At 42.2% G+C, this 24,069-nt stretch overlaps 2 protein-coding genes across 8 annotated transcripts; one reads left to right on the top strand and one right to left on the bottom strand.

Annotated features, from left to right (window-relative positions):
* Positions 1-1,738: 1,738 nt before the first annotated feature.
* LOC106487532 (A-kinase anchor protein 17B-like) lies at positions 1,739-14,973 on the top strand. Of its 7 annotated transcripts, none has more exons than XM_067304238.1 (6): positions 2,160-2,393; positions 7,414-7,537; positions 8,911-9,148; positions 10,408-11,929; positions 12,601-12,786; positions 13,977-14,973. In XM_067304238.1, the coding sequence occupies exons 3-5, from the start codon at positions 9,059-9,061 to the stop codon at positions 12,735-12,737; spliced, it is 1,749 nt and encodes a 582-aa protein (XP_067160339.1). In that variant the 5' UTR covers positions 2,160-2,393; positions 7,414-7,537; positions 8,911-9,058; the 3' UTR covers positions 12,738-12,786; positions 13,977-14,973. The 7 variants fall into 7 exon arrangements, 5 of the variants coding, with proteins under 5 accessions (XP_067160336.1, XP_067160339.1, XP_067160338.1 ...); XM_067304237.1 differs by having other exon boundaries at positions 12,601-12,748; positions 12,842-14,537; XM_067304235.1 differs by lacking the exon at positions 2,160-2,393 and adding an exon at positions 1,739-1,805 and having other exon boundaries at positions 12,601-14,537.
* Positions 14,974-16,460: 1,487 nt separating this feature from the next.
* On the bottom strand, positions 16,461-22,754 carry PGRMC1 (progesterone receptor membrane component 1). The gene is made up of 3 exons (XM_067304233.1): positions 22,378-22,754; positions 20,575-20,730; positions 16,461-18,459 (listed from the first exon to the last, which is right to left on the bottom strand). The coding sequence occupies exons 1-3, from the start codon at positions 22,688-22,690 to the stop codon at positions 18,359-18,361; spliced, it is 570 nt and encodes a 189-aa protein (XP_067160334.1). The 5' UTR covers positions 22,691-22,754; the 3' UTR covers positions 16,461-18,358.
* Between the last annotated feature and the right edge of the window lie 1,315 nt (positions 22,755-24,069).

The following is a 24,069-nucleotide window of genomic DNA, read 5'->3' as shown; positions in this document are numbered from 1 at the left end:
TTGGGTTGGCAACAAGAAAATTATAGATATTTGTGGCGAAGAGTCCAATAGCGCTAAAGAAAAAAACATTTTATTTGTGTATTTAGCATCTCATTATTACAAAATAATTGCCAAAAAATTTAGAAAACTGAATTTTAATTTTTGGATGAAACCCCTTCACACTAGGAAAAACAAAATATTAACAGCATTTTATACTAAATTAATAAGTGTATATCTTCTTATCTCTTATTTCTGTACCCCACACTCAGATCTTGTAAGAAATACCTTTGCCAGGCTACATTAAGCATTTCTTCATGTGTTAAAAGATAAAAGCGTCTCAATTTATCACATCTTTGGAAAAGCAGCAGGTACTGAATAAATGAATATAACCCTGCAGCTGCAAACTATTACCAAATTCCAAATTGACTGTTTAGTTTCGGAGGAATGTGTGTAGAAAGGAAAAATTCATATAGCTTAGAGATACCGTCTTTGAAATTTAACCTTTTGTACTATCAAAACACAGCTTTATCTTTTAAGGGAGCAAGCAAAACGCAAGCAAATGTCAGTGTATAGAATGCAAGGGGATCCACAACTGCAAAGGAGAGAATGAGACCAAATAAAGGTTTGTGGGTAAAAGTAGTGTTCTTTATTACACGAACTTGCATAGTGAGAATATGCAGACATGCTTTTGGGCAAACAAAGTTTTAAGAGACAGACTCCCACGCTAAATACACCCTTAACAATTGTTCTCAGGTTGTAATTTGATACATAGCAATTAGACCATCTGAGAAAAGGAGTGCTTGGTGCACACCTCTGCCCACAGCCCTAGTCTTGTGCATGTCTTAAGGTCATCATAGCTACAGCTGTGCTACCACACAAAAATAAATAACATCTGTTTTTAAAAATGGGGAGAAAAAAAATAAAACGCATCATATATTTTATAACTGTGTTTGGAAAACTGCAAGAGACAAAAAAAAAACCACTGAAAACTGAGGGTATATTTGATGACTGCACAAAACTAAATTTCCCTGGGGGCATTAAAGGAAGAACAAGAAGTGCTGGGAAACATGGACAGTACCGTAAACTGTTTACCTGAGAGAATCTGGCCTCCCTCGGAGCTGCTCCTGAGCGGGGAGTACAAGTAAGCACAGGCATTGTTTCCACCTGAGTAACATGCACAAACTAGTACTAAAATAAACAGGGAAAAAAGCAGATATTAACCCTTGCTCAGACATTGCTCAGACTAAAGCCCTGCGCTTTTCAGGGAGCGGTGAGGATAAACACCTTTTGTTGCAGGTAGCATCCTGTAACTAGGCCCACACGGTACCTAAGCGAGAGGGACAGGCAACCACAGAGGACGTGACTCTTTTGCTTTTTTTATAATAAATTTACACCATAAGCAGAGGCCAAAGGCGCCGCACAGCAGGCGGGCAGGGGACCCCCTGGGACCCCCGTCGGGGCCAGGGCAGCACCGGCCGGCCACTCCCCGGCCCCACTGCTGGGGTTCAGCCCGGGCCCCGGTTTTTGGGGATCGATTTTCCCTCACGAACGAGCTCTAAACCGCGAACAACGTCGCCCCCGGGGGCCGGGGCACCGCAGCCGGGCGCGGGCAGCTCCCGCCGCCTCTGGCGGGCACAAGATGGCCCCCGCCGCCCCAGCGCCCCCGCCGCCAGCGCCGCGGGCAGGGGGCCGCCCCGAGCGGCAGCTCCCCCCTCCCCGCCGCGCCGCGGCCCGGCGTGCGCCGCGCTCCGCCCCGGGGGGCGGCGGCGGGAAGGGGCGCCCGGAAGTGTGTGCGCCCAGCGGTGGCGGCGGCGGCGGCCGGAGGGGTAAGGGAGCCGGCCCGCCGCGGCCTGCGCCGGCCCGCGGGGCCGCGGCGGGGCGGGGGGCGCGGCGGAGGGGGCCTGCGGAGCGGGGGGCCGCCGCCAGCGCGCGGAGCGGCCGTTGGGCCTGTGAGGGGAGCGCGGCGGCGGCCTCGGGGCTCCCGCTGCGCCCGGCGCCGCCGGGGCCTGCGCCGCCCGCGGCCGCGGAGCGGGCGAGCCCGCCGCGGGGCGTAACCGCCTCCCGGCGGCGGCCGCTGTCCGGCCTCGCGCGCGCCGCCTCCGCCCTCGGCAGCGGCGGGGAGGCGCCGCGGGGCCGGGCCGGGCCGGGGCCGCCGCTCGGGGCCTGCGCTGCCCGGCTGCGCGGCTCCTCGGCGGTTTGGGCGCTTGGTTTCCGCCGCCCCTCAAGGCTTCCTGCGCTACGCGCGGCCCTGGGGCCCCTTCTGCTGCAGCGCTGCGCGAGCGGCGGCGCTTCTGGCCGTCGCCCTCCGCGCCTCGCTGTGCCCGGGGCGAGCTGGCGGGACCCCTCCTGTCTGTTAAAAATGGGAGCGCGTTCGGACCTCTCGTTTAAAACGTGTCACCGAGTGCCTGCCTCGGGTAAGCGATTTCCCTGCGCGGTGAACCCCTGTGCTGCTGCAGCCGGGTACGTACCCCGGCCCAGCCGCCGCTTGCCGGGGGTTCTCGCGTGCCCCCCCGGCAGAATTAAGGTGTCTTCTCTGCCTCCCGCCCGCCTGCAGCCGAGCGGCAGCGCTGTGCGGCTGGGCCGTGTGATCAGCAGGGACCGAACTGCCCCAAGGCTCACCTGGCCGATACGATGGAGACTTTATATATATATATATGTGTATATATATATATATTTTTTTTTCTCCTCACAGCTGGATCACTTTCCTGACCCAGTTGATGGCATAGTCTCAGAAACGGTTGTGGTGGCTCAGGGCCGGGAATGAGTGGCCAGACGGGGAACTGGGGGTGCTAAGGGCCGTTTAAGCTAGCAGTACTGCGAGAAAATACGAGTGGCACCTTTGGGATAAAATTTTTCTTACTAATTGCATTTTACTCATATAAGCTATATGGGTTTCGTGTTATATATTGTACTTTATGTTAAATATTGTCAGGCTGCTAATGATTACTTAGAGTCTGATTTTGTTTTAAAGTATGAACTTAAGTGGCATGTTAGGATGTTAGAAGATAATTAATTAGATATGGAAAAGGCTGTATAGATATTTAGAAAAATCGATTTCATATTCAAATAAATTACTGGTTTATCTTTGTGGCTTTCCTTGAGGCTATGAAAGGGTTACTGTAACATGTTAGCAACAACTTGAGTTTCCACTGCAGTGTTTTGGGGGGTGTCTTTAAGTGGGAATGGAATAGAGAGTAGGTTGGAAGGAGTTAGTTCTTCTCTGTGTATGGCATTGATCAAGTTAATACTGTGTGTGGTCTTAGAGTTCATATGTTTTAAAGTTGGAAAGTGTTAGAATATTGAGACAAAAATTACTCACGGGTTGGAGAAAGTGCCTTATGATGCGAGACCATGAGAGAGTTCTTAAAGAGCTCAAACTATGTATTTTATATCAAAAAGATGGTTGAGAGGTTATGTGCTGAATTACAGCATATAACAAAACCTAGATGCTAATAGGATGTGAATCTAACGGAGGAAGACTTGGGCAGAATCAATGACTGGAAGTGGCTTCCATTTCAAACTGGAAACAGGGAACTTTTTTTTTAAGGTGAATGTGACTAAGAAATGGAACAAACTGCCCATGAGAAGTGGCAGATTTTCATATCCCGGTGTTTTCAAATCAAGACCAGGTGCTTTCTTGGAAGAGATGCTTTAGCCAAATACAATGGTTCAGTACCATGTAACCGCGGTAGGGTCGCAGTACAGGCAGCACAAGTGAGCTGGTTGTCTGTTCTGCTCCTAATCAGCTTGAATCTGTTCTGAAAGACCACAATGTTTTAGGACCCTGAAGCATAAAAAGTGATTGGGCTTCTCAAGGTTTCCTCAACAGAGCTGGGAACTGATCACAGATCTGTAGTGTCCCAGGTCTGTATCTTGAATATAAGAGCATTTTTTGGTTGCCTACCTCATTTGTTTCCAGTGCATACTGTTTTAATGTTACACTTGGTTTCTTCTTCTACGTTGAAATAACACCTTGTTTTGAAGGAAATATCAAGGTTATCAGAATATGTGATCACAGAAGACAGACATGCAGGTAACAAAGGACGGTTGAGCCTTCAGTTATCATAGTTAGTAGTGCAAGGGCAAGTGTGTTCCTAATGTTATAAACGTGGCAGAAGGGCTATAAGGAAATAATTGGTAACGGGGCAGAGTGTCAGATTCCTCGTGGTTTATCGGCTGGCACAGTTAAAATATAAAATTCATCTAGCAGTGTATTAATATGTCAGGGTTGATTCCAAATGGCCATGTTGCTGAGCAGCAAGCCTCAGTGGATCAGCCAGTAAATAATTCTGTTGCTTTGTACACGGTCATCTGATGACAAAGACGTTTCGGATACTTGAAAGGCTCCTGGCCGTGAAGAGGAGCGGGGAGGAGCAATGGTAATGGTACTGCACTGCCAAACCACTATCATTTACTTACAGGCGGTTCTGTGAAGAGAATTTTGGACTTGCTTTTAGATAGTTTATTGCAGCAGTAGGAATGCAATTGTAGCCATGATGGTGCAAGGACGCAAGTGAAGGAAGATTTAAGTGACGGACAACTTTCGGTTGTGTAGCAGGTGGAGGGCCCTAGATGATGTTAGGAATAGGGTCTCCTGACTGAATGATAAAGAACTGGAAGGTGCAAAAAATACACATAGACTGGTTTCAAGCTTTTTTGGAAAACATTACTGAAAATAAATCAATCTTTCCTGAAAGTGGGAAAGGTTTATTGTATACCAATTCTGATGATCAATGTCTCTTTCTGAAGTATACAGATGTTAAGCTGTGACAAATTACATAAAGTGATAAAGAGCACGTAAGCAAAGTAGTTCTTTTTTTGGGTTCTTTTTTTTACCTCTGTAAATGTTGTATGGCTCTTCCAGGGATTGAATAAAGGGCTTAGTTTACAGCAAAGTTTCAGTATAAAAACAGTAGAGCTTTAGGCAGTAGAGATTTACATTTGGTATAAGTTTTTTTGGAAGTTGAATTTAATGTTAAATGACATTATCATATGAGGAAGTTGAGTACTCTTTTAAAAAAAAAAAAAAATTCTCAGGTGTGAAACATTACATTTACTATTCCTTAGCGTTTAGCTTAAAGGAGTTTTATTTTTTTCCTAAAGGGCTTTAGAGACACTGGCATTCACTGTATTGTGTGATAACTCCACAACCGTGGAGCTTTGTGGTTCTCAGCATCTGTACCTTGAGCCAGGAGCCAAACTGCCTGTCAGTGTGGTGTTCCCACGTTGTCCAGAATCTCTCAGGGGGGAGCGACGGACAAGCTGAAAAACATGGCTTGTCCAGATTTCACCCGCTCATTTGAGGGAGAGGCAGAAACTGAAAGTTTGATCCTCACGCTTAAGGAAAAACTGCCTGGAAAGGTGATAAAGCTAAGTGGTTTTACAGATGGCTTGAAAGTGATGGCTTCTGAAGCACATGCTGACCTTTAAACTGAATAAGAGCGGGCATCTTTTTTGAGTAAAAGAGAGGTGATGGGTAAAGACGATACTGAACAAGGTGATGGTGTTCCTGACTGCCTTCATTTTGAAGGGCTGTCAGGCAAGTGGTTTGCATTAAAGAGATCAACTAGTGAAAAGCCAAGGGAAGATGCTTTAAGGTGGTATTTGAAAATTTTAGAAAGACTAAGAACATAGATATTCCTATGTTTGAACCTTACAGAGAAGAAAGAATGGAAGGAAGTATACAGAATTTCACTTTTGGAGGTCTACAGGCTTTTAAAGCCTTGTACAGTACCAAGAGTATGCAGCTTTTGTGAAAACTATGTACTCCCTGTGGGAATGAAGCCGATGCTTAAAAGGGATGATGGAAAAATGGCCTTGTAACACAAAGGTAAAAAGCATCAGAAGTTATATCTTTGGATGCTGCTGATTTTCCAAGTGTATCATGATAAAAACTGTATCAGTTTTTATCTGGCTAGGAACTGCTGGGTAAATTCTAGCCAAAAAGTCTCTGAATCAGCCAGTCTTTGAGAACCCTGTGGGTGTCCTGCGTTTTCAAAATCTGCTTCAACAAGTGACGAAAGATTTTGTTTATTGAAACTAGGCGATCTACTAACTAGGGTAGGATGGTTAAGCAAAGGATGTTTGCTTTGGGAATTTACAGTTGGAGAGTGTCCTTTAGGATAGGATGTGGGTATGCTGCTTCAGCAACTGGCCACCCTTTGGTGCGCTACTTAGTCAGCAAAGCTGTGGTGTATCTGTGCTCCACGGTCATAATGAGGGACATCACATTTCTTAGCCTTGACGGGTGTGAAACACCAGTTTGGTCTATTTATTTATGTAAAGACTTCAGTTTGTGTGTACTAATATTGGGTTGTGTATATATATATATATACACACACATACATATATATATATATTTATTTATTTTAATCTCTCACTGCAAACTTTGAAGTTTTCAGTCCTTTAATCTGAAGATGGCGTTTTACTTTCTGATTTCCTGAAAAATTGGTGTGGATAAGTTAAAGGTTGTAAGTGTTTTTGGTTTGATGGGCACTGAAATTGAGAGAGCGGCTTGGGAGTTAGAGAGACTCTTTGAAAGATACTTTGTTTCTCGTTTAACATGAAGTATCAGCAACACCTAATTTTTATCACCTAATTTTAGGTGATTGGATCTCAGCTAGTAAAGGGTATCCTTTGTCTTCTCAGCACCTTATTTGCTTAATTATGTTGAGGGATGAATCCATTTAAGTGCTGTGCTTGGTATGACATTATAAAAAAAGCCTTGTAATCTGCAAGATTCATTTCAGTAGCATAATTGTTAATCTCAGTAAGTACTTATTAGGATGTACCCTGTTCCAGTATTTTGTCCAGTGGATAATTTCTAAACTGTGACCCTGAAATATTCCTCTGTGATGGAAATAACACTTCACATTACATATTTTTCCAGGGTAGATGCACCAAGATGCAATTTACTTGAATGCCTTTTTTTTTTTTTTTTTTTTTTAATGTGCTCACATCTGGGCATTTGAAATGAATTACGTTGATGTGTGCTGCATTTATCAATCAGTTTTATTAGGTAAGCAAACATTTGATCCAAAAGATATTGCTCTGAAAGTAAGTGAACTCTAGTTTTGATAGAAGAACTGCATAAATTCACCATCTAGGAACTCTCTGCTGAAAATACTGAACTTTGAGTCCCCAGAAGAGCATGCCAGAAACAGGTTGCAGCCAAAGGCATGGTGTCAGCTTGTGAGCCCCTGATGTCACAGCAGAAGGTGACATTTGTGAGTGGGGTGTTTGAGCTTGATTGACAACTCTCGGTGTGAACTTCAGAAGACATGTTCTAGTGTGCCTGGGCACCAGGAAATTCCCGTGGGTGTAGCAGTATGTGTTAGTCACCTGGGGTCTCTCTCATTTCTGTAGGTTGTCTTTGCTTGTATAAATACATGCCAAACTGGACTGGTAAGTTTGATTCTGTTTCTTCTGTGACAGGTAACTTTTGATAGAACCAGACATTTTAGTGAAGGAGCATAAAAGAGAGAAGTCTGGAAAGACTAAAGCTGCAAGAACAAGACCACGAACGAAAAAGGGGAAAAGAAGGAGAGGTGGTTGAAAGGTGAGAATGTATTTTTAAGTGTCCCATTTTCTTGAGATTTATTACACTATTTCCTTGCCAGTAAAATCCAGAAGAGTGGCTACTATAAAAATCCAGGCTTCGAGGAAACATGAGTCAGAGAACCTGAAGCGTTACTGTACACAGTTCCTAATTCATGTCTTACTGTAGGAAGAAAGGAAGCAGCATGATAATTCGGTAGCAAGGCATTAGATGAAGGGTTATGAGAAAGAAGTTGGACTGGAGACATCCTGAGATCCCTTCCAGCCTGGATTATTCTGTGGGCCTGGAGTGAAATCTGAGAACTGTTGCTCTCCAGCTGCTGTGAGGCTTGATTGCTTAAGATTCTGGAAGTGGGATTTTTGTATTGTCCTGTGCTGTAACATGAAAAATTTATGTCGTTATGCCCTAAAGTAAAATTAATGTGATACGCATTTCTATGTGCCTCCCAGTTGACTGGAAGGTCCAAAGGTAGAAATGAATGCTTTTCCAGCCTGTCTTCTATCCCATTCTATGTGTTGTTTTTCATTATTGTTGTAACACAGGACAGTGTTTTTAAATCTTGTGTATGAGTAATAGTAGTATGTTGAGGTTTTAATTCTATAGAGAGTATGTTTGGATTGCATCCTAAACTGTCACTGGTAATCAATTGAGTTACACACCTACATCTCTTTAAAAAAAAAAAAAAGGGGGGGGGAGAAAATTTTACAATGCTGCATATAGCAACTCAAATGCTAGATCTCTGAAAGCATTACTATTTTTCTGTTGTTCCTTTATATCTTCATATTCAATGACTTAATATATATTTTTAAACATGCGTGTAGAATATCCTGGAATTTTCTGTGACATGGCATGTTGGTTGTATAGTAGATCTGTCTTCTACAGGGCAAGGCTTCCAACAGCTTCAACTGGAATTTTCAGGATAGTGGAGATAATCCTGTAATGTCTCTTAAATGGCACCCTCATGCTAATCTATAGGGGAAATTTGTTAACTTAAGAATTAGGTCCAAATGATCGGTCTCCAGTTGTGTCCTTGAAGAAAAGATAATAATTGAATCTGTCTTCTTGAGACTGCTTGTAATGAAAACCCTAGAATATGAAGCATTTGAAGAGAGAAAGTAAAGAACTTTCTAAATGTGTGCATCAGTTGGATGTGTCACTTGTGTGCCATGTTTGCTTGCTTTTTTTTTTTTTTTTTAAAACATGTTTTTAACATGCTGTGTTATTCTAGAAACCAAGATTTCTTGTTAGCAGCATATGGATTCTTGGTGACTGGTTGCTTACTATTAGCACTTCAAAGACCTACATCTGATCCCCCAAGACTCAAAATGTAAAACAAGTGTCATCTAAATTGTCCTCTATTGATAATTACCTAGAAGAAGACGTGGTGATGAAAAAGAGGTTCAAGAGAGAAAAGAGAAAGCTAAGCTCCAGAGGAGAGAAGAGAGACAGATAGATCGAGATGAAAAACATCCCCAAAAGCAGCAGAAGGTACCAGCTGAAGAACAGCAGTGGCCAGAGAATATGCCTGAATGGGAAGAAAGGAAATCCCTGCTAGCTCAGAGAAGAGTGGAGTCTGTCAGACTGCTTACAGTGCTGTTAAACCGAGTGAAAGTAAGAATATTTTGAAAAATATTTTTAAGTTTGAAGGATATTTATTAATACTTGAAGAATTCACCAGATTTTGGTGTCTTGATGCTAATAAAAAGAATGCCTTGGGGCTGACTGAACACTAAGAAGTCCTGAGGTCTGGGTCTTGAGACAACTTGCCCTGAGAGGAAAGGTACTGGGATATCGCCCAGAAAATTCTGTCTTTGATACATGTTGGGGGGCTTGTCATTGCTGAGTAGGAATAAGGATGGAAGGACTGTATCAGCTCTGTTAGTCTTGGTCCAATGCTGCAAACAGGGAGTTTGGGGGAGGGGATGCAGAAGGACAGTATCTCTGCTGGTTTGGTCTCAGGTCTGCAAGGAACAGAATTAAATTGATACGAATTATGCCATTTTCATTTCTAGTAGTCTCTCTTTTGCAGCTAACAATAAGCTGTCAGTTTTATCTCAGTTTCATTCAGCTAATGCCTTGAGAAAGTCAGCAAAAGAGTGATAAAAATTTGAGTGTTTTGCACATAGATTCATGACTGGAGGCTTGTTTTAGTCCTTTGGGCTCAAAAAAAATGTTTTAAATGAAAGCTCAGGGGTGCTAACATGACTTTGTTTTCACTATTTGCTAAAGCAAAACTTGCTAGCAGCTTTTAACAAGCAGATGTTTTTCCCCAATCCTTAAAGTTTACAATTTTTAAAAGACTAATTCACGAAGAGTTGAAGTCAGAGGCTACCCTTGCTGTTCTGCATGAATTTTAGGGCCTCATAACATCTGACATTGGATGACTTAATTGTGAAAGTGATGTGTTTAATAAACTTTTATTTCCTTGGTTTCATCACTTGGAAAGCTTTAGATTGGTTGTATTTGGAGCCATTAAAATAGTGTATAATAAAACAATTTAATTATTCTTAATAAAATATTCTAGCTATAAAAGTGCAATAATTTTACTGTTGTGTGCAACACGCTGTGATGCTATAATCAAATAAAAAATAAAAACTTTCTTATGCGATTGCAGTGAGACAGATGAATTGGTTGAAAGGACGACTACCTTAGTTAAGAACGCAGCCTTCTGAGAGGACATCTTTAGTTCCGTCTTAGGAATAGTGAGATTGTATGATCAAGCTCTGAATTAAGCCAAATTTATCCCTCAATTATACTGGTATAATTTTTCTGACTGTAGAGCTGCATATTTATGAGTTTGCAGTTTAGCTCTTTATAGTTCTCTGTTCTCAATAAATGTACATAATCATTTTCCTGATTTTTATTTAAAGGATTTTGCACAGTTGGCAAGTCAAAAAGTGGATCCTTCGTTGGGCCTAAGGAAGGACGATTCTTTTCCTGAAACAGCATTAAAAGACATACATCAGGAAGAGATAAACTCCCATTGCCATACGCACAAAGAGTTGAAACATAAGGAAGAGTTTACGTGTCAGTTAACCCCAAAAGGTAGCACCTTATGTAGTGAGGAAGGGGATGTGACTAACTTGTGTGCGTCCACCTGTCATATAGTCAGGACAATTTTAAATGATCCCAGTAGAGCCCCGAGTTCTGACAGATTGACGGGCAGAGATGCATACAACTCCTTTGGCTGTGGATCTTTACTGATTACAGTTACGCAAGACTGCAAGGTCATCGAATCTCTCGATAGAAGGGACTACCCAACATTGAATGTAGTTCACACGCAGACAGTGTCTGATGAAGACGGCTGCAAAAAGCAAAAGGTGTATGAGACTGATGAATTTATCCATTATTTATTAAACTACTATCGGACACCGAGCTATGCACGCGTTTGCTTAGAGCCAAAAAGCACTGCGAGCAAGTCCTGGTGGAAGAGAGTGGTGTCTGATGATGATAGTGGTTTTCAGATCAGCTTGAGTAACAAACATGGTCAGCACTTCAGAGAAGTGAGTCTTGTGCAAAACCTCAACAAGAGAAATTGTAGTAGAGATGATAATTATAGACTGGTGATCACAGTTGGGGAATTTGAATCAACAGACACAGTGTTGAAAAACAAGACCTGTGCGAGTAGGCTTGCAAAAAAATTGCAAGTACAGAGGAATGACTCACTCGCTGTTGATAACTTACCACATGCTGGACTGAATCGTTTTTTGGATGGCACTACTGTTAGTCATGATAAGGAATTCAAACTAGAAGACAGTAGAGATGAAGTTACTGTACCATACAAAATGTGTAGATCTGCTTACAAATTAAAGGATTTGTTGGAAGAGATCAGTGACTCAGAGTACTTTGGTGAGGCACATAGTGGTTCAATGAAGAGAACAGAGAGAAAGTGTGAAGAAATTCACAGCAATTGTAATAAAGGGTGCTTGCTCCCAGGAGAGGGGGAGAGAAAATTACTGGTTTATGTTAAAAATGTAGCCCTGGAAGGTCAAGAAAAGGAATGCAGCAAATGTAGCTTCTGTTCTAATTCTGCCCGTGAGGGATTGGCAAGGCAGTGTGAACACAAGCTTAAAAAATCATGCAAGCGGTCTAGTAGTAAATTAAGACATGAAGGACAGAAAAGTGAGAGACAATCCAGGGAAGAGGAGAGAAATGCTCGCAAAAAGAAGAAAAAGAGAAAAAAGCTTTCTTCTAATCTTTTAACTGATGAATATGGCTTTTCAGAGACAGACAGTTGCATACAGCTGGAGTCATTCAGAAAGATACAAAGAAAATGTAACAAAATGTTCCACAACAAAATGAAATTCAAAACACTTCACCCAGTGACAGCAGCACCAGAAGATGTTACCCCTAGTGATGGCTCGCCACTTCAGGGGACCCTCCAGAGGGCAGGTGAGAAGGAGGGATATCAGAGCCAAGGCTTCTGAACTTGATAGGCATAGGTTTCTGGCAGGTGAGGTTAGTTCTTCTTTCAGTGATTTGTGGTAAGTGTTCTAAAAAGTTTCAAAACATGTAAACATGGTGTAAAAAGGGTGCGACTGCTCTACAAAACCTTTAATTGTCAGTTTAGCAAGAAACACTGAGCAGCTACAGTTGAAAAGTTGTATTTTTCCACTCAGTTGGATAGCAAAACCCCTCTCATATGCATTGACAGATAGATGGTTATTCTGTTAATAACATGCATGCTAACAACCTGGCATGTTTTAAAAGGGCAAAATATACGCCGGAGTTATAGTGCTCAAAATAATATGCTGAGCTAATGTATTGGTTGGGAGTTAAGCAACTTTGGAAAAGATTAGTAGATGGCAACTCTATATGTGGTACTTCTGGGTGGGAAGTACTGTCTGAAGTGAGTGAGTTTTTATATAGGCGATCATCTGATCTCCATACAGGATTACTACGTTTCTGGATATTGTTCCTCACAGCCCTGTCTCAATTTACTACGTTTTCAATTCAGTGGCAGCTACCTTGCAGCTACCTGCCTATGTCCTTTTCTTCTTCTTTTTTTTTTTTTCCTCCTGACAAACTCATTTCAAATAACTTTTACATATACTTATCTACAGGAGATGAGAGGAAATTAATATTGAGAAGAGAGATGGATGCTGATGTCAGAGGATGCCCTCTTTTTCCTCTTGAGATAATTCAGACCAACCCCTGCTCAGATACTTTCTGTGGAGCAGAACCTGGAAGAGGATGCTGAACAGCTACTATGTAATAGCTCTTAAGCTTACTCACAGAAATGGGAGAAAGTAAGTCCTTTAGTCATTAAAAGTTATCTGAAATATTGGGGCTTTTTTTCCTTAGATAATTCCTTCTGTATGGAGGAGCAGAATAATCTGACTGGTGCAGTGAGCCACAATATGAGAATCTTTATCTGCCTTCCGGACAACAAAGGACCAAAAAGTTCCCCAGGGCCAGGCAAACTTTTGTGGACCAGTTGCTAAGAATTTGAAAAGTAACAGTTTGATATCTTGGAGTTCTACCCAAATTAAATCTAGGGTACAATGTAAATATCAAAGTTACAGTTTTTGGTAGTAATGAGTCATTGGAAAAAAACATAGGTATGTATATCTTAGAGCAAGCATTACAAAGTGCCTCCTCAATCAGCTTGTTAAAATAGTGGGACTGTGAGATGTGGGGGACATTTATACTCACTCATTGAGGAATAATGGATTTCCAAATATGAAAAAAAAATCTGTAAAACCCACACTGGAAAAGTATTTATTTTCTATTTACAATTCTAGAGATGTTTCCAAAAACTTGCTGGTCTTTGGGAGGGTTGATTTCACTAAATTTGTGCTGGATTTAGTGCTTCTGGGAATCTGAATGAGGACAGTCTAAGCAAAGCTCTGAATGTTGGACAGTGAAAGGGGAATGCTTGTCAGCATGTTGACAGCCTGCCCATATATGCAGGTTGAAAATTTGTTCACAAGATTTCAAAAATGTGCCCCTTTGAAGGCACATGCAGTGAGATAGCTATTTAGTATGAGTTAGCCGACAAATAATTTCCAAAGGAAATGTCGAATATTGTTAAATTTCTGCTGCATGGAGGTGAAAATGTGAAAACGCAGTCTAGGAGCTTGAGTTAAATCCATATTTATTCAGCTGGCTATATTTAGAGGACAGCCACAATTGCTTTTGGACAAAGTCCCTTAGGAAGATATAGATGGACCAGTTCTAAGTTGAATACACTGATTATTTTAGCTTTCATTTTAGTATGCTTTATTTATTACATGTCAATATACTAAATTAATGTGATGATATTGCCTTCATTATACAGTATCTTACCCATGTTTGTAACTTCTGCTCTAATAAATAGTAATAAAAGAAGTTTGTAATTGTTCATGGTAGATTGGTTTTCCCCTACTGTGTTTGATATTGGTGTTTCCTACAGGCTTCTAAGCCAGGCTTTATCTGTCTTCTCTGTCCACATGTTCAGATGTTGAGTGCCTTTTCAGGATCATGAATGACAAATGGTTGCTACTTAGACAAAGTACTGTTAATCTATTACTTTTATCTAAAAAGATCTTATTTTCTTGACAAAAATATTTTCTGACTATTTTGGAGAACAACTATGCCCGTCTTTAGTCTGCTTTTTAGTATTTTATACAGTTGTAATGAAGATCAACTATTGTATTTGTTGACCGTGTAAAATGTTTCAGTTGCACCGATATGACATACCAAGGGTGTTTTTCTCTATGCAATATTTACAGATTTAAAAAAAAAAGGACAAAACTTCCCCCTCCGATCTCTAGACAGTTCTGTGTGCATAAATATGCATTTCCCATGAGACGGTCTTTCACTTGCAGGTGAGGAAGTGGTTCTTTTTTATCTAAGGGAGCAGGAACTAAAGATTTCCTTCAGTGTAAATTTCCGGTGTTTTTTTTTTTTTCCCAACGTTGTCACAATATTCAGTAACAAATAAATACACCGATTCTGTAATTGCTTCTTGCGTTCACCTATATTATTGAAATTAATAAAGCAAATCCTCTATCTCCAAGTCCTCATCCAGTGTAAAACCTTGTGTTAGTGAATAAAACATGCACGCTTTGTGAGATACCAGTGTAATCTTCATGCTGAAATATAACTTCTGTGTTTCCTTTCTGTTTATAGGTGGCATTATTTAGAACCTATTCTCAGGTATTTTAATTCCTCACTTTTCTTACCTGTACACTTAATTTGAGCCCCGTCCTTCCATTTGCTGGACTGTTTGGTGTAATTTTGTTTATTATACTGAAAGCATATCTTTAAAGATGCATCTAACAGTTTGTTGTAAAACTCTTTAAATACATAGCTTCATAGATTAAGCTTCCATAGTGCTCAGGAATAAACATCACATCTCAATTATGAAATGTAAAGAATAAAGTTATATGTAATTTGAACATTTAATATGTGAAAAGATGCATTAAAAGCAGCAAATAGCTCAGTAGCAGAAATGTATAATATTCCTTGCATATTTTCACATCTTTCCTTATTTTCACTGTGCTTATGCTGTTGTACTCAGCTGATGTTTCAAGAGTTTGTTGCTTTTCTGTCTTTAGGTACAGAACTAATGAAAATGCTTAACAGAGGTAGTAAGAATGTAAGTCTACTCAGGAGAGCTGCCTGATCTAAGCTTCGTTAGCTGCAATGCTTTGTTGGTTCATTGTACCTTACTCAGAATGCTAAAGTCAAAATCCTGAGTTAAAATCCCATAAGTTGTTTTTCAAGCAGAAATACACAATGCCCATTATTATACTGGTTCGTCTGCTTGAAATACAATAATACTGCAATTATAAAGCCCTTTCTTCTTAATTCAGTGATTCCAGACAATGCATAGAAATACCTCACCTTTTACCTCACCTTTAGTAAAACCACTTACATAACTCTTATCATAATCATTTATTCCTGAACTATTTTTTATATGACTGAAACAGATAGAAGAGCTAGTAAAGATAATTAACAGCAGGTAGAGTCCAGATTAAGGACATTTCTGAGTTTTACAAAGCAGTTCACAGTAAGCCACAACTGGTTGGAAATGAGATTGTTTTCATTTGTCCTAGAGCTCCTCAGGTATGCCTACGTAACATGCACAGTCACTGGTGTTTGGCACTTCAGATGCGGGAGACTGCTGAGAGTCTCTGCTCTTTGTTTTCATCATGTTCTACTTGGTTAATGCATAATCTGTTAAGCTACCCGGCATGGTTCTTTGTGCTTAGTCATTGCAACCGGTCACTGTTAAAGAAAGGGATCACGTTGCAATGAACAAAGAGCAAAAGCAGGCTAGAAGATGTTCATTTTCTGCAACACTTCATGAAATGGCTCACACCTTCCCCTTTCACAATAAATGTTGTCTTCTCAGGAAAAGTAGTGGTCTTATCCAAAGCATAATACTTCTTCCCCAGGAGAAATGCATGCTTAATGTTAAGCTTTGTCTTGTGTTACTTTACACAGTTTTCTGTGTAGTCTGCCATTTCACTTGTTCTAGTCTTTGTGTGATGGATAACAATCTTCATTTGGTAACATACGGATTAATACTTAAAATAACATTCAGTTCCTCAGGATACCTTATGAACTAATTTAGGAGCCAGACTATTGGGTCCACTGAAGGGTAGATAACAGCCTAGCCTTGTTCCACTACATCACAGCCTTCCAAAGCACCAGGTTTTGCTCTGCAGTGTTAGCAGTTACTTATGCCTAACTCTGTCTTTGCAACAGAAAAATGTATTTTATAGAAACTGAGCAAATTTTACATTTAGTGTTCAGCTTAAAGTTAGTATACTGCAGAACCACATTTGCAGGCATTCAGCTTGAACATATACTCAATCTATGCTTTGGATAATGCAAGTAGGACAGTCTGGAGAAAGACTATCTAAAATTTGAAACACTGTGAGAGGATTAAGCATCACATTTAGTTGCGATAAATAAAAACAAACACCACAAGTATGCAAGACTAATTTTATTTTCTGCCTTAAACAAATAAAAGCACATTTCTGATTTGAGGTAAAACCATTAGAAGTAGTTTGCAAAGAGTATAAACGTCTCTAAAAATAAAACAGCAACACAAAGGTCATGACTAATTTCACATTTGTCTCTAGACCTTCATTAGGTAGTTCATACAGTAACACTTTATGCAAGTTATCTGGCCCAAATAACTGCACTCTTCATTTGAAGGCCCAGCGTGACCAAAAGACAAAATGCCATGAAAGTGTTAGGACTGAGGGAAAGTCATCAGTTCTCACCACAGATGGTCTCAGGCACTTTAACATGTTGTGTTAACATGTTGTGTTAACGTGTGTGCTGCTGTTATGGAATACAGTCTACTTTTGAACAATTTTGCCTAGTTCACACACTCTTCCCCACTTAGGACTCAGTTCAGCATTTTGGTCTTGTTGCCAAATTGAAGTGACTCAGCAGAAGAGCTGAACCAGAGAAACCAGATAAGGAGAACTATACCAAACAGGTACCCACAACGAATCACCTGGACAAGAAACACGCTTATGAGAGATCAGCAAATTGTTAGTTCTCTCCTTGAAATTCCTGCTAAAGTTTTGCAGATGTATTTTATATGAGGAAGGACCACATTTACATTTTTCCTTGGTCAAAACCATCTACCCAGCCCCCTTTGGTATCAGACTTGGTTACACAGTCAGAACAAACCTAGTTATTAAGCATGGATGTGCGCTAAGAGAGCAAGTAAGAAGTAGTTCAAAGATCAGGCCCCCCAGGTATAACGTTGCTGGCTATGCATGAGATTTTGCCGTTTCTTTTTAACAGCAATATTCCAAAATAACAAGTCTTGACACAGAAACGGCTTATGCCATGTTATTTTATTTTGTATGTTACATTGACCATAAACGTTATTCTGCTAGTTAAAGCTGCATGTACAAGAGCACTTGTTAATCATGCCATACCAGCAAGTCTTTTTATAAAACATACACTAGGCCTAAGAATCAATAGCAGCTGATTTTCACTGTTTAATTTTATTTTGTTGAAATTCACAGAAGAGTTTTGCTAAGAGTAAACGTGAATGAATAGTCATTCTGCTGAGTCACACTTCATGCTGTCCCTTTTTTGGGGGGATGCCCAGTTACACTCAATGTCTAAACCTTTGTAACGCTTTAGATGTGCTTTAAAAGTAAACAAAGAATGTTAATCCAGCTGCATGACTGAATACATCAAGTATTCATCAGTCCTTACTAATTTTGTAAGTCTCCAAGTGATTTAACCTCTCAAAAATTATTAGCTTTTTTAAAAACAGTTAGTGTTTCATCTGTAAGCCTCTTTTTAACTCCTTAAAAAAACAAATTATCTGACATTATACTGAATTATACTGCACTACAAATGAGTATGATGCTTCATGGACAAACAAAATATAGTCCCTTTTCTAAGGAAATTAGAATTAGAACCCAATGCCCAGATCCTGCAAAAGCTAACACTAAACCAAATTTAGTGGAATTTGGGTTACACATGTGAAGTTGCTCTTGTGCTTGGGGCCACAGTGCTGGGTTGTTAATTAAAAGCTTTGGATTTCAACCTACTCTGCACTAAATAGTGGCAGAAGAAAAACAGTAATAGTCCTTTATTGCAAAAACTGCAGTTTACTTTTGCACAAGCAATTTTTGTGCATACTTCAGATTATGCAGGGTTAAAGGAAGACAGACATTTAATCTTGACCAGTTTACCACTGAATTTGAAAAGCAAACCTTTGAAAAGAAACGCAATTTGCTGTAACCCTGGACCTTTTGTAAGCATTCTTACGATTAGAACTTGTAAAACAGAAATGGAATGTTACAAATGATCCTTTAAGATACAAAAATGCATTGTTCCTCACTACATTCTCTACTCTTTCTTTCCATCTTGAGTATTTTTTTCTTCTTCATCAGAGTATATAGTAGGTTCCTCCCCTTCCTTCAGCAGCTTACCAACATGGTGATACTTAACTGAAAATTGAACAAAAAGAGAATCCCAAGTCATTATTCTCCTGTGAACACATACTTTTTGTACCTTCCACATCTGTTTCCTGGATTAACAAAATGCTTGCATTGTAATAAAACACCTCTGAGCTTCTTGTTGCAAATGGGAGAAAAGGAAAAAAAGCAAAGGAACTACCTGAACTACTATTAACATTGTAACAGGTGTAAAAAACATGCAAAGTGAACACAATCTAATTCTCAGTTTATTGCCTAAGCCAGAAGATGAATGAATATAAAGACACATCTAAAATGAGTGACTCATCCAGCTAAAGAAACAAAATCATGGATTACATTATTTCTCTTGTCAATGTCAAGGCGTACATTCACACAGTACTTTCAAGGGTTTATATTTTTCACAATGTATGTTGTAAATATTCAGTGAGAAAGAAAAAAAGATCCTCTCTCTCACAAAGATAAAGATGGATCTGTTATCTGATTATGCAACTGGTAAGCCTTCTGCCTTATTTTATGTATCTCTTTTTGAACATGTAAAAATATCAAGATTATATACATGTAAGAACTGAGAGCAATGCTAAGTTGCCCATCTGTCAACTTCAGCAAAAGAAAAATATGCATCTTACTGCAGGAATTTCCGAACAGCATTGTTACTATAATTACTAAGAATTTAAAGCAACTAATTGTCAAATTTGCTAGAAACACAGTAAGTGGAGTGCGTTCACAGTTGTGGAAGTCGTGGCGCCTGACTCTTGGAAAGGTAGATTTGAATGCTAGTTTAGGTCAGATACTTGGTAGCATAGTTCTGGTCTCTGGGACATACTTGTTAGCATCATAAAACAACCGTTCAGTGTGGCATGATTAACAGCCTTGTTCAAGACAGGAGGAGAGCCAAAATAGTAGGGGCACATCAGGTCAGGACTGAGACACACTAATGCCATTATGTGGGGGAAAGCTCCATTCCAACCACTGATACTCGATCTTTAATACTGGACACTAGATTTAAAAACAAAAAGCCCCTGATTTCCACTATACAAAGCTTTTTTTTTTTTGTTGCTTATGCTACTTCCATATATAACAGATATTTCACCAAGACAAATAACTGGCATTTTTATTTTCTGTCTCATCTGAGTAGAAATAATCCCTTCAATTGATTTAGGCCTTCAATGGCCTAAAAGGCCATGAGATATGGAGGAGTTATTTTTCATCAGTAAGGTACAATGATAGGAAAAAAAAACCCAAAACATCATACCTATGGGCATACCCTTGGTACAAGCTCAACACAGCAATTTCCACAGAACTGTGGTTTAAAATATCTCTTTTTTGAGCAGCAAGTTTGAAATATGTATATACACATACATGTTGAGACACACCTCACAAAACAGTTGGAATTGCCTTTTTTTAAGCTTTTGATACTAAGCATAGAAAAACAAGGCAACTGTGAAAGTATCTTTTTTCTGTTAATTTTAGAACAATTATCAAGTTGCCTTTCTCCCTCTCCCAGCGTGTCTGTCACTGGTGTGGTAGTGATCAGGCTGCTTGCAAGCACAGAGGTGGCATTTGTCCATTCCTGATTACCTTCTAGTGGGAGAAAATCAACTGGATACAGTTGTTGGTGGACCTGACCCAGCCACCTGCCAGGTCATGCAGCATAATTTATTTGGAATAAAAATGTTATAGATCAAGAGCTCAAAGGGGAAAAGGACTAGTTTAAACAATCTTCAAGACTCAAAGGAAAACAAGTAGTAGTAAATAAAATGTTACTCTTATTTCTGAGAGGCTGAACAGGACGTAATCATCATTTTTCAGAGCAGTAAATTTGAATTGTCTTTATAGATGGAGTCTTAACTGTATCAGAGGCATGCTCTCAGCTTCCAATTCCTGCCAACTTTTTGGTAGTCTTACAGATCTCCTATAACAGTATTTCTGTCTCTCCTACTGTTCTGTAAAGAGGGGAGGGATGGAGAGCACAGAGGGCAAACATGACATTTCTCTTAAATTTTTAAATTGCAGTAATCCTACTAATACTTAGGATAATAAGCAATACTGAATTATTAACTCAGTCAAAAGAAAAGTTATTACACACTAGTTAGCTACTTCATTGTAAATAGGTTTAAAATTGCTTACAAGTGAATTGTGATTCCCAGTCCCTCAAGGTCTCTTGCTGTGTAGCGTTGAGATCAGAGAGGTCATCGTAGTCATCCCTCAGAGCCTCCTTATCCAGGCAGAAAGTGGCAAGGCCTCGGGATGCATCTCTTCCAGCAAAAATGCCATACGGGCCCTCTTTAAAATAAACACACAGGCATCATTATTGCAGAAGTGACAGATATGTATCATCTTCCAGGATGAGAGGCCCCAAACCAAAACAGATGACATGTTCCTATCCTGACCTGAGCATCAAGAAGTGTCTCAAACTTCTGAAATATTTTTAGGTTTTATTCTACTTTGTAATAAAGAAGAAAAACAGAGGATACAGGGCAAGAAACAAAATCATGGAAAGAGATACTGAGTTTGCTGGAACATCAGGACAATGAACCACACAACGGTGTGTGGAACATAAAGATGGGGTAAGAATAAGTATACAGATCAGGAACCACATCTGCAGAAAAAGGAACAACAGAAGGATTTGTAAATCTGAGGTGAGATGGAAGCTTTCTAAGAGCTGCTCCTGACTTAGAGAACTGAACCATTCAAGCTGCATCCAAAGCAAGACTTGGTGTTGAAAATGTGGAAGAGACAAAAAACTACCAACTTGGAAGCAGCAGCTACTAAAACTTTGAAAATGCAAGATGAACTCAGATGACCAAAACACGCAATTCACAATAGATCAAAGATATCAAGGCAGACTCTTGCTAAACTTCATTAATTAGTAACTTGCTTGCATGACGAGCTGAAAATGGAGACATCACATGTTGCAACTGGACATTAAAAGTTCCTCTTAAGGGACCTGTCAAGAGCACGGCATCTTCCACACTTCCCAGGGTAAGCTGTTCCACAAAACATCAAGAAGAGTCTTACTTCTCCATTAAAGAGAAAAGCAACCAGCCAAACACCATGGTGACCCATTCAGCAATTACCAAATTAGATACAACGTGCCGCTTTTAATGTTGTCAAGGAAGGTAACGTTTGAAAGCGTTAAGGGGATTTTTTGTTGCCACGGGTACAAAACCACGCATCTAGCTCAGCTGCACAGATCACCATGCCCACTGCAGAACTCAAAGTTACGATCCAGCATTATTCAGCGACACTTTCCAGTCTACGTCTAGACCAAAAGCAACGGTCTCATCGTGCTCCCAAATACATGGTGCCTCCTGCCACGTTTTCCGTGTCCCACAGGAGCAGTTGCGGCTCGCTATGGTGAAGACCAGCCACCCGGGCAGCTCGGGTGGCCGCGCCACACTGGTCCTAGTATGAATTACCAAACCTCAGCGAAGTTCCTCAGTTAAAAACGAAAAACCTAGTGGAAGCAATTAAGGCCTCACACACGTGCGCTCCCACCCCTCGTCCTTAGCGGCTCTGCCAGCCCCTGCAAAGCTTTGCCTGCCTTCGCACTCGCTCGCACCGCCTGCCGCCCGGATGGGAAGCTGCTTTAATCTGAATTAATATAAATATTACGCAACGGGGCGGTTGGGAAGGGGACGTAAACACCCAGCGCGCCTCGCTTCCGCGGCCTCGCTCGGGGGCACGAGGCGGCCGAAGCGCCCGGCCCGCCGGCCGCGCAGTAACGATACGTAACGACATACAACACCACATCGCGACAGGGCAGCGAGGCCGGGGGCCGCGCCGCCGGGGGGGCCCGGCTCCGGCCGCGCTGCCGGCTCCGTCTCCGGCGGCGGGGGCGCCCCGAGCGCGGCGGGCGGGCGGCTGCGGTCCCGGCCCCGGCCACGGCTCCGGCCCCGGCCCCGGCCCGCGCGCCCCCGCCGCCCTCACCGGGCCCGTAGAACTTCCGGGCGCGGGTGACGTCGAAGACCTTGCCGTTGACGGCCATGAGGATGCGCGGGTCGCGCACGCCGTCGTAGGGCCGCAGCTGCTCCAGCGTGAAGTCGCGGCGCCGCATCTTGGGCGGCGGCGGCGGGTCCGCATCGCCCGCCGGCGCCGCGGGCCGCTCGCCGCGCAGGATCTGGTAGAGCAGGAAGAGGCAGAGCCCCAGCAGGCTCAGGTTGAGCGGCGACCCGACGATCTCCAGCAGCAGGCTGCCCTCCGCCGCCGCCTCCTCGCCGGCCGCCGCCTCCTCGCGGGCCATGGGCTCGGCTGCGGAGCGGAGCGGAGCGGCGCGGCGGGCTCTGAGGCGCGGCGGCGGCGGCGGCGGCAGCGGGGCGGGGCCGCCTGGGCGCGCGGAGGGGCGGTGGCGCCGTGAGGGGGCGGTGGCGCCCCTCCCCCTCCCCCTCCCCCCGCGCCGTGAGGCGCTGCGCGTCTGCGGGCGAGGCGCCGCCGTGAGGCGCGGCGCGGCGCGGCGGGGACCGATCGCGTTGGCCTGCGGCGAGGCGGCCCGCTCGCCCCGCTGCCCCGGGCGGCGGAGCCCCGCTCCCGCGCCTGCCCTGGCGCCGGGCTCGGGGCTCGGAGTCGCCAGGCTTAGCGGGTTTTCCCCTGCGGGTGGCTCCCCGCCGCAAAGACAAGCACAGCAAAACCCGCGCAAAAGCTGCTGTTATAACGCGTCCAGAAACAACGAGCGAAATGTCCGGTTTGGGGCTTCTTTATTCAGGCTTCTTTTGAGCGGAGCTTTTGGTTAAGTAAAACATGAGGTCCCAAAGCAGCGCATCTCGCTTGCTTTCTAGTTGTCGGTGTTAGGAGAGGATTTAAGCCGCCTGTGGGGCGCCAGGGCTCGGCAGGAAAACGCTTAAAGCGCTGGCCCGGCCGGCGCGAGGCCGCTGCCGTGGGGAAGCTCCCCGCTGCCGCTGGCCGGCGCTGGCAGCTGCGTGCTCCTGCCTCCATCTGCTGTGTGACTGCAGAAACGCCTGGCCTCACTGGTCGGAGACTTGCATTCGGTAATGAGGTAGGTCTGGGTCTGGATTCTGGTTAGGATACTAGATAAATCTCCTAAACCTTAGAATTATTCAAACCAGGAACTGTGTTATTCAGATAGCACCTAATTCTGGTCAGTGCAGATGTGGCCCTGTTATGCTTCATCATGTTGATATTCTGTGGTAGGGACTGATACAGTACAAAAAGAAATACAGTGAGAGGTTTTTCTCTCATTCTTTACAATACATGTTGTTGAAGAGAGAGGAAGAACCCAAACTCAAAAACAACTAACCCCAACTCTGAATTTGACTGTGAACCAGATGCTGAAGGGAGGGAAAAGAAGCTCTGTTTATGCCTAGTATGCTAGAGAAACTATGCAAGAACAGTTCATTCTTAGATAAAGAAGGGCCAGGAAATATTGCCAAGTTTGATAGTATCTCCACTTATCTGCTACACAAGCACCAGTACTACAACCTACGGTTGCTCAACTTCAAACTTTTTCTCTTAACCTTACAGCATATCCAGAAATATGCATATGCCTCAATTGCATCTTATTTAAGAAAAAAAAAAGAACAAATATTTAAAAATAAATGAGCATAAAGAAAATTATGATACATTAGTCAGATTTTTTTACATTCATGGATTCTTTGTTATACGTTT

Source organism: Apteryx mantelli, chromosome 13, assembly GCF_036417845.1.
Source record: "Apteryx mantelli isolate bAptMan1 chromosome 13, bAptMan1.hap1, whole genome shotgun sequence".
NCBI lineage: Eukaryota > Metazoa > Chordata > Aves > Apterygiformes > Apterygidae > Apteryx > Apteryx mantelli.
This window is presented reverse-complemented; position numbering and strand designations above follow the sequence as displayed.

Bases quoted from the DNA above. Each gene is read 5' to 3' on its own strand.
- PGRMC1 (XM_067304233.1), bottom strand. From the start codon at position 22,690: ATGGCCCGCGAGGAGGCGGCGGCCGGCGAGGAGGCGGCGGCGGAGGGC. The intron at 20,731-22,377 runs GTGAGGGCGGCG...TTTATTTTAAAG, and splicing joins CCGGAAGTTCTACGGGCCCG to AGGGCCCGTATGGCATTTTT. The intron at 18,460-20,574 runs GTAAGCAATTTT...TTCAATTTTCAG, and splicing joins CTGGGAATCACAATTCACTT to TTAAGTATCACCATGTTGGT.
- LOC106487532 (XM_067304238.1), top strand. From the start codon at position 9,059: ATGCCTGAATGGGAAGAAAGGAAATCCCTGCTAGCTCAGAGAAGAGTG. The intron at 9,149-10,407 runs GTAAGAATATTT...TTTTATTTAAAG, and splicing joins TGCTGTTAAACCGAGTGAAA to GATTTTGCACAGTTGGCAAG. The intron at 11,930-12,600 runs GTGAGAAGGAGG...ACTTATCTACAG, and splicing joins GGGGACCCTCCAGAGGGCAG to GAGATGAGAGGAAATTAATA.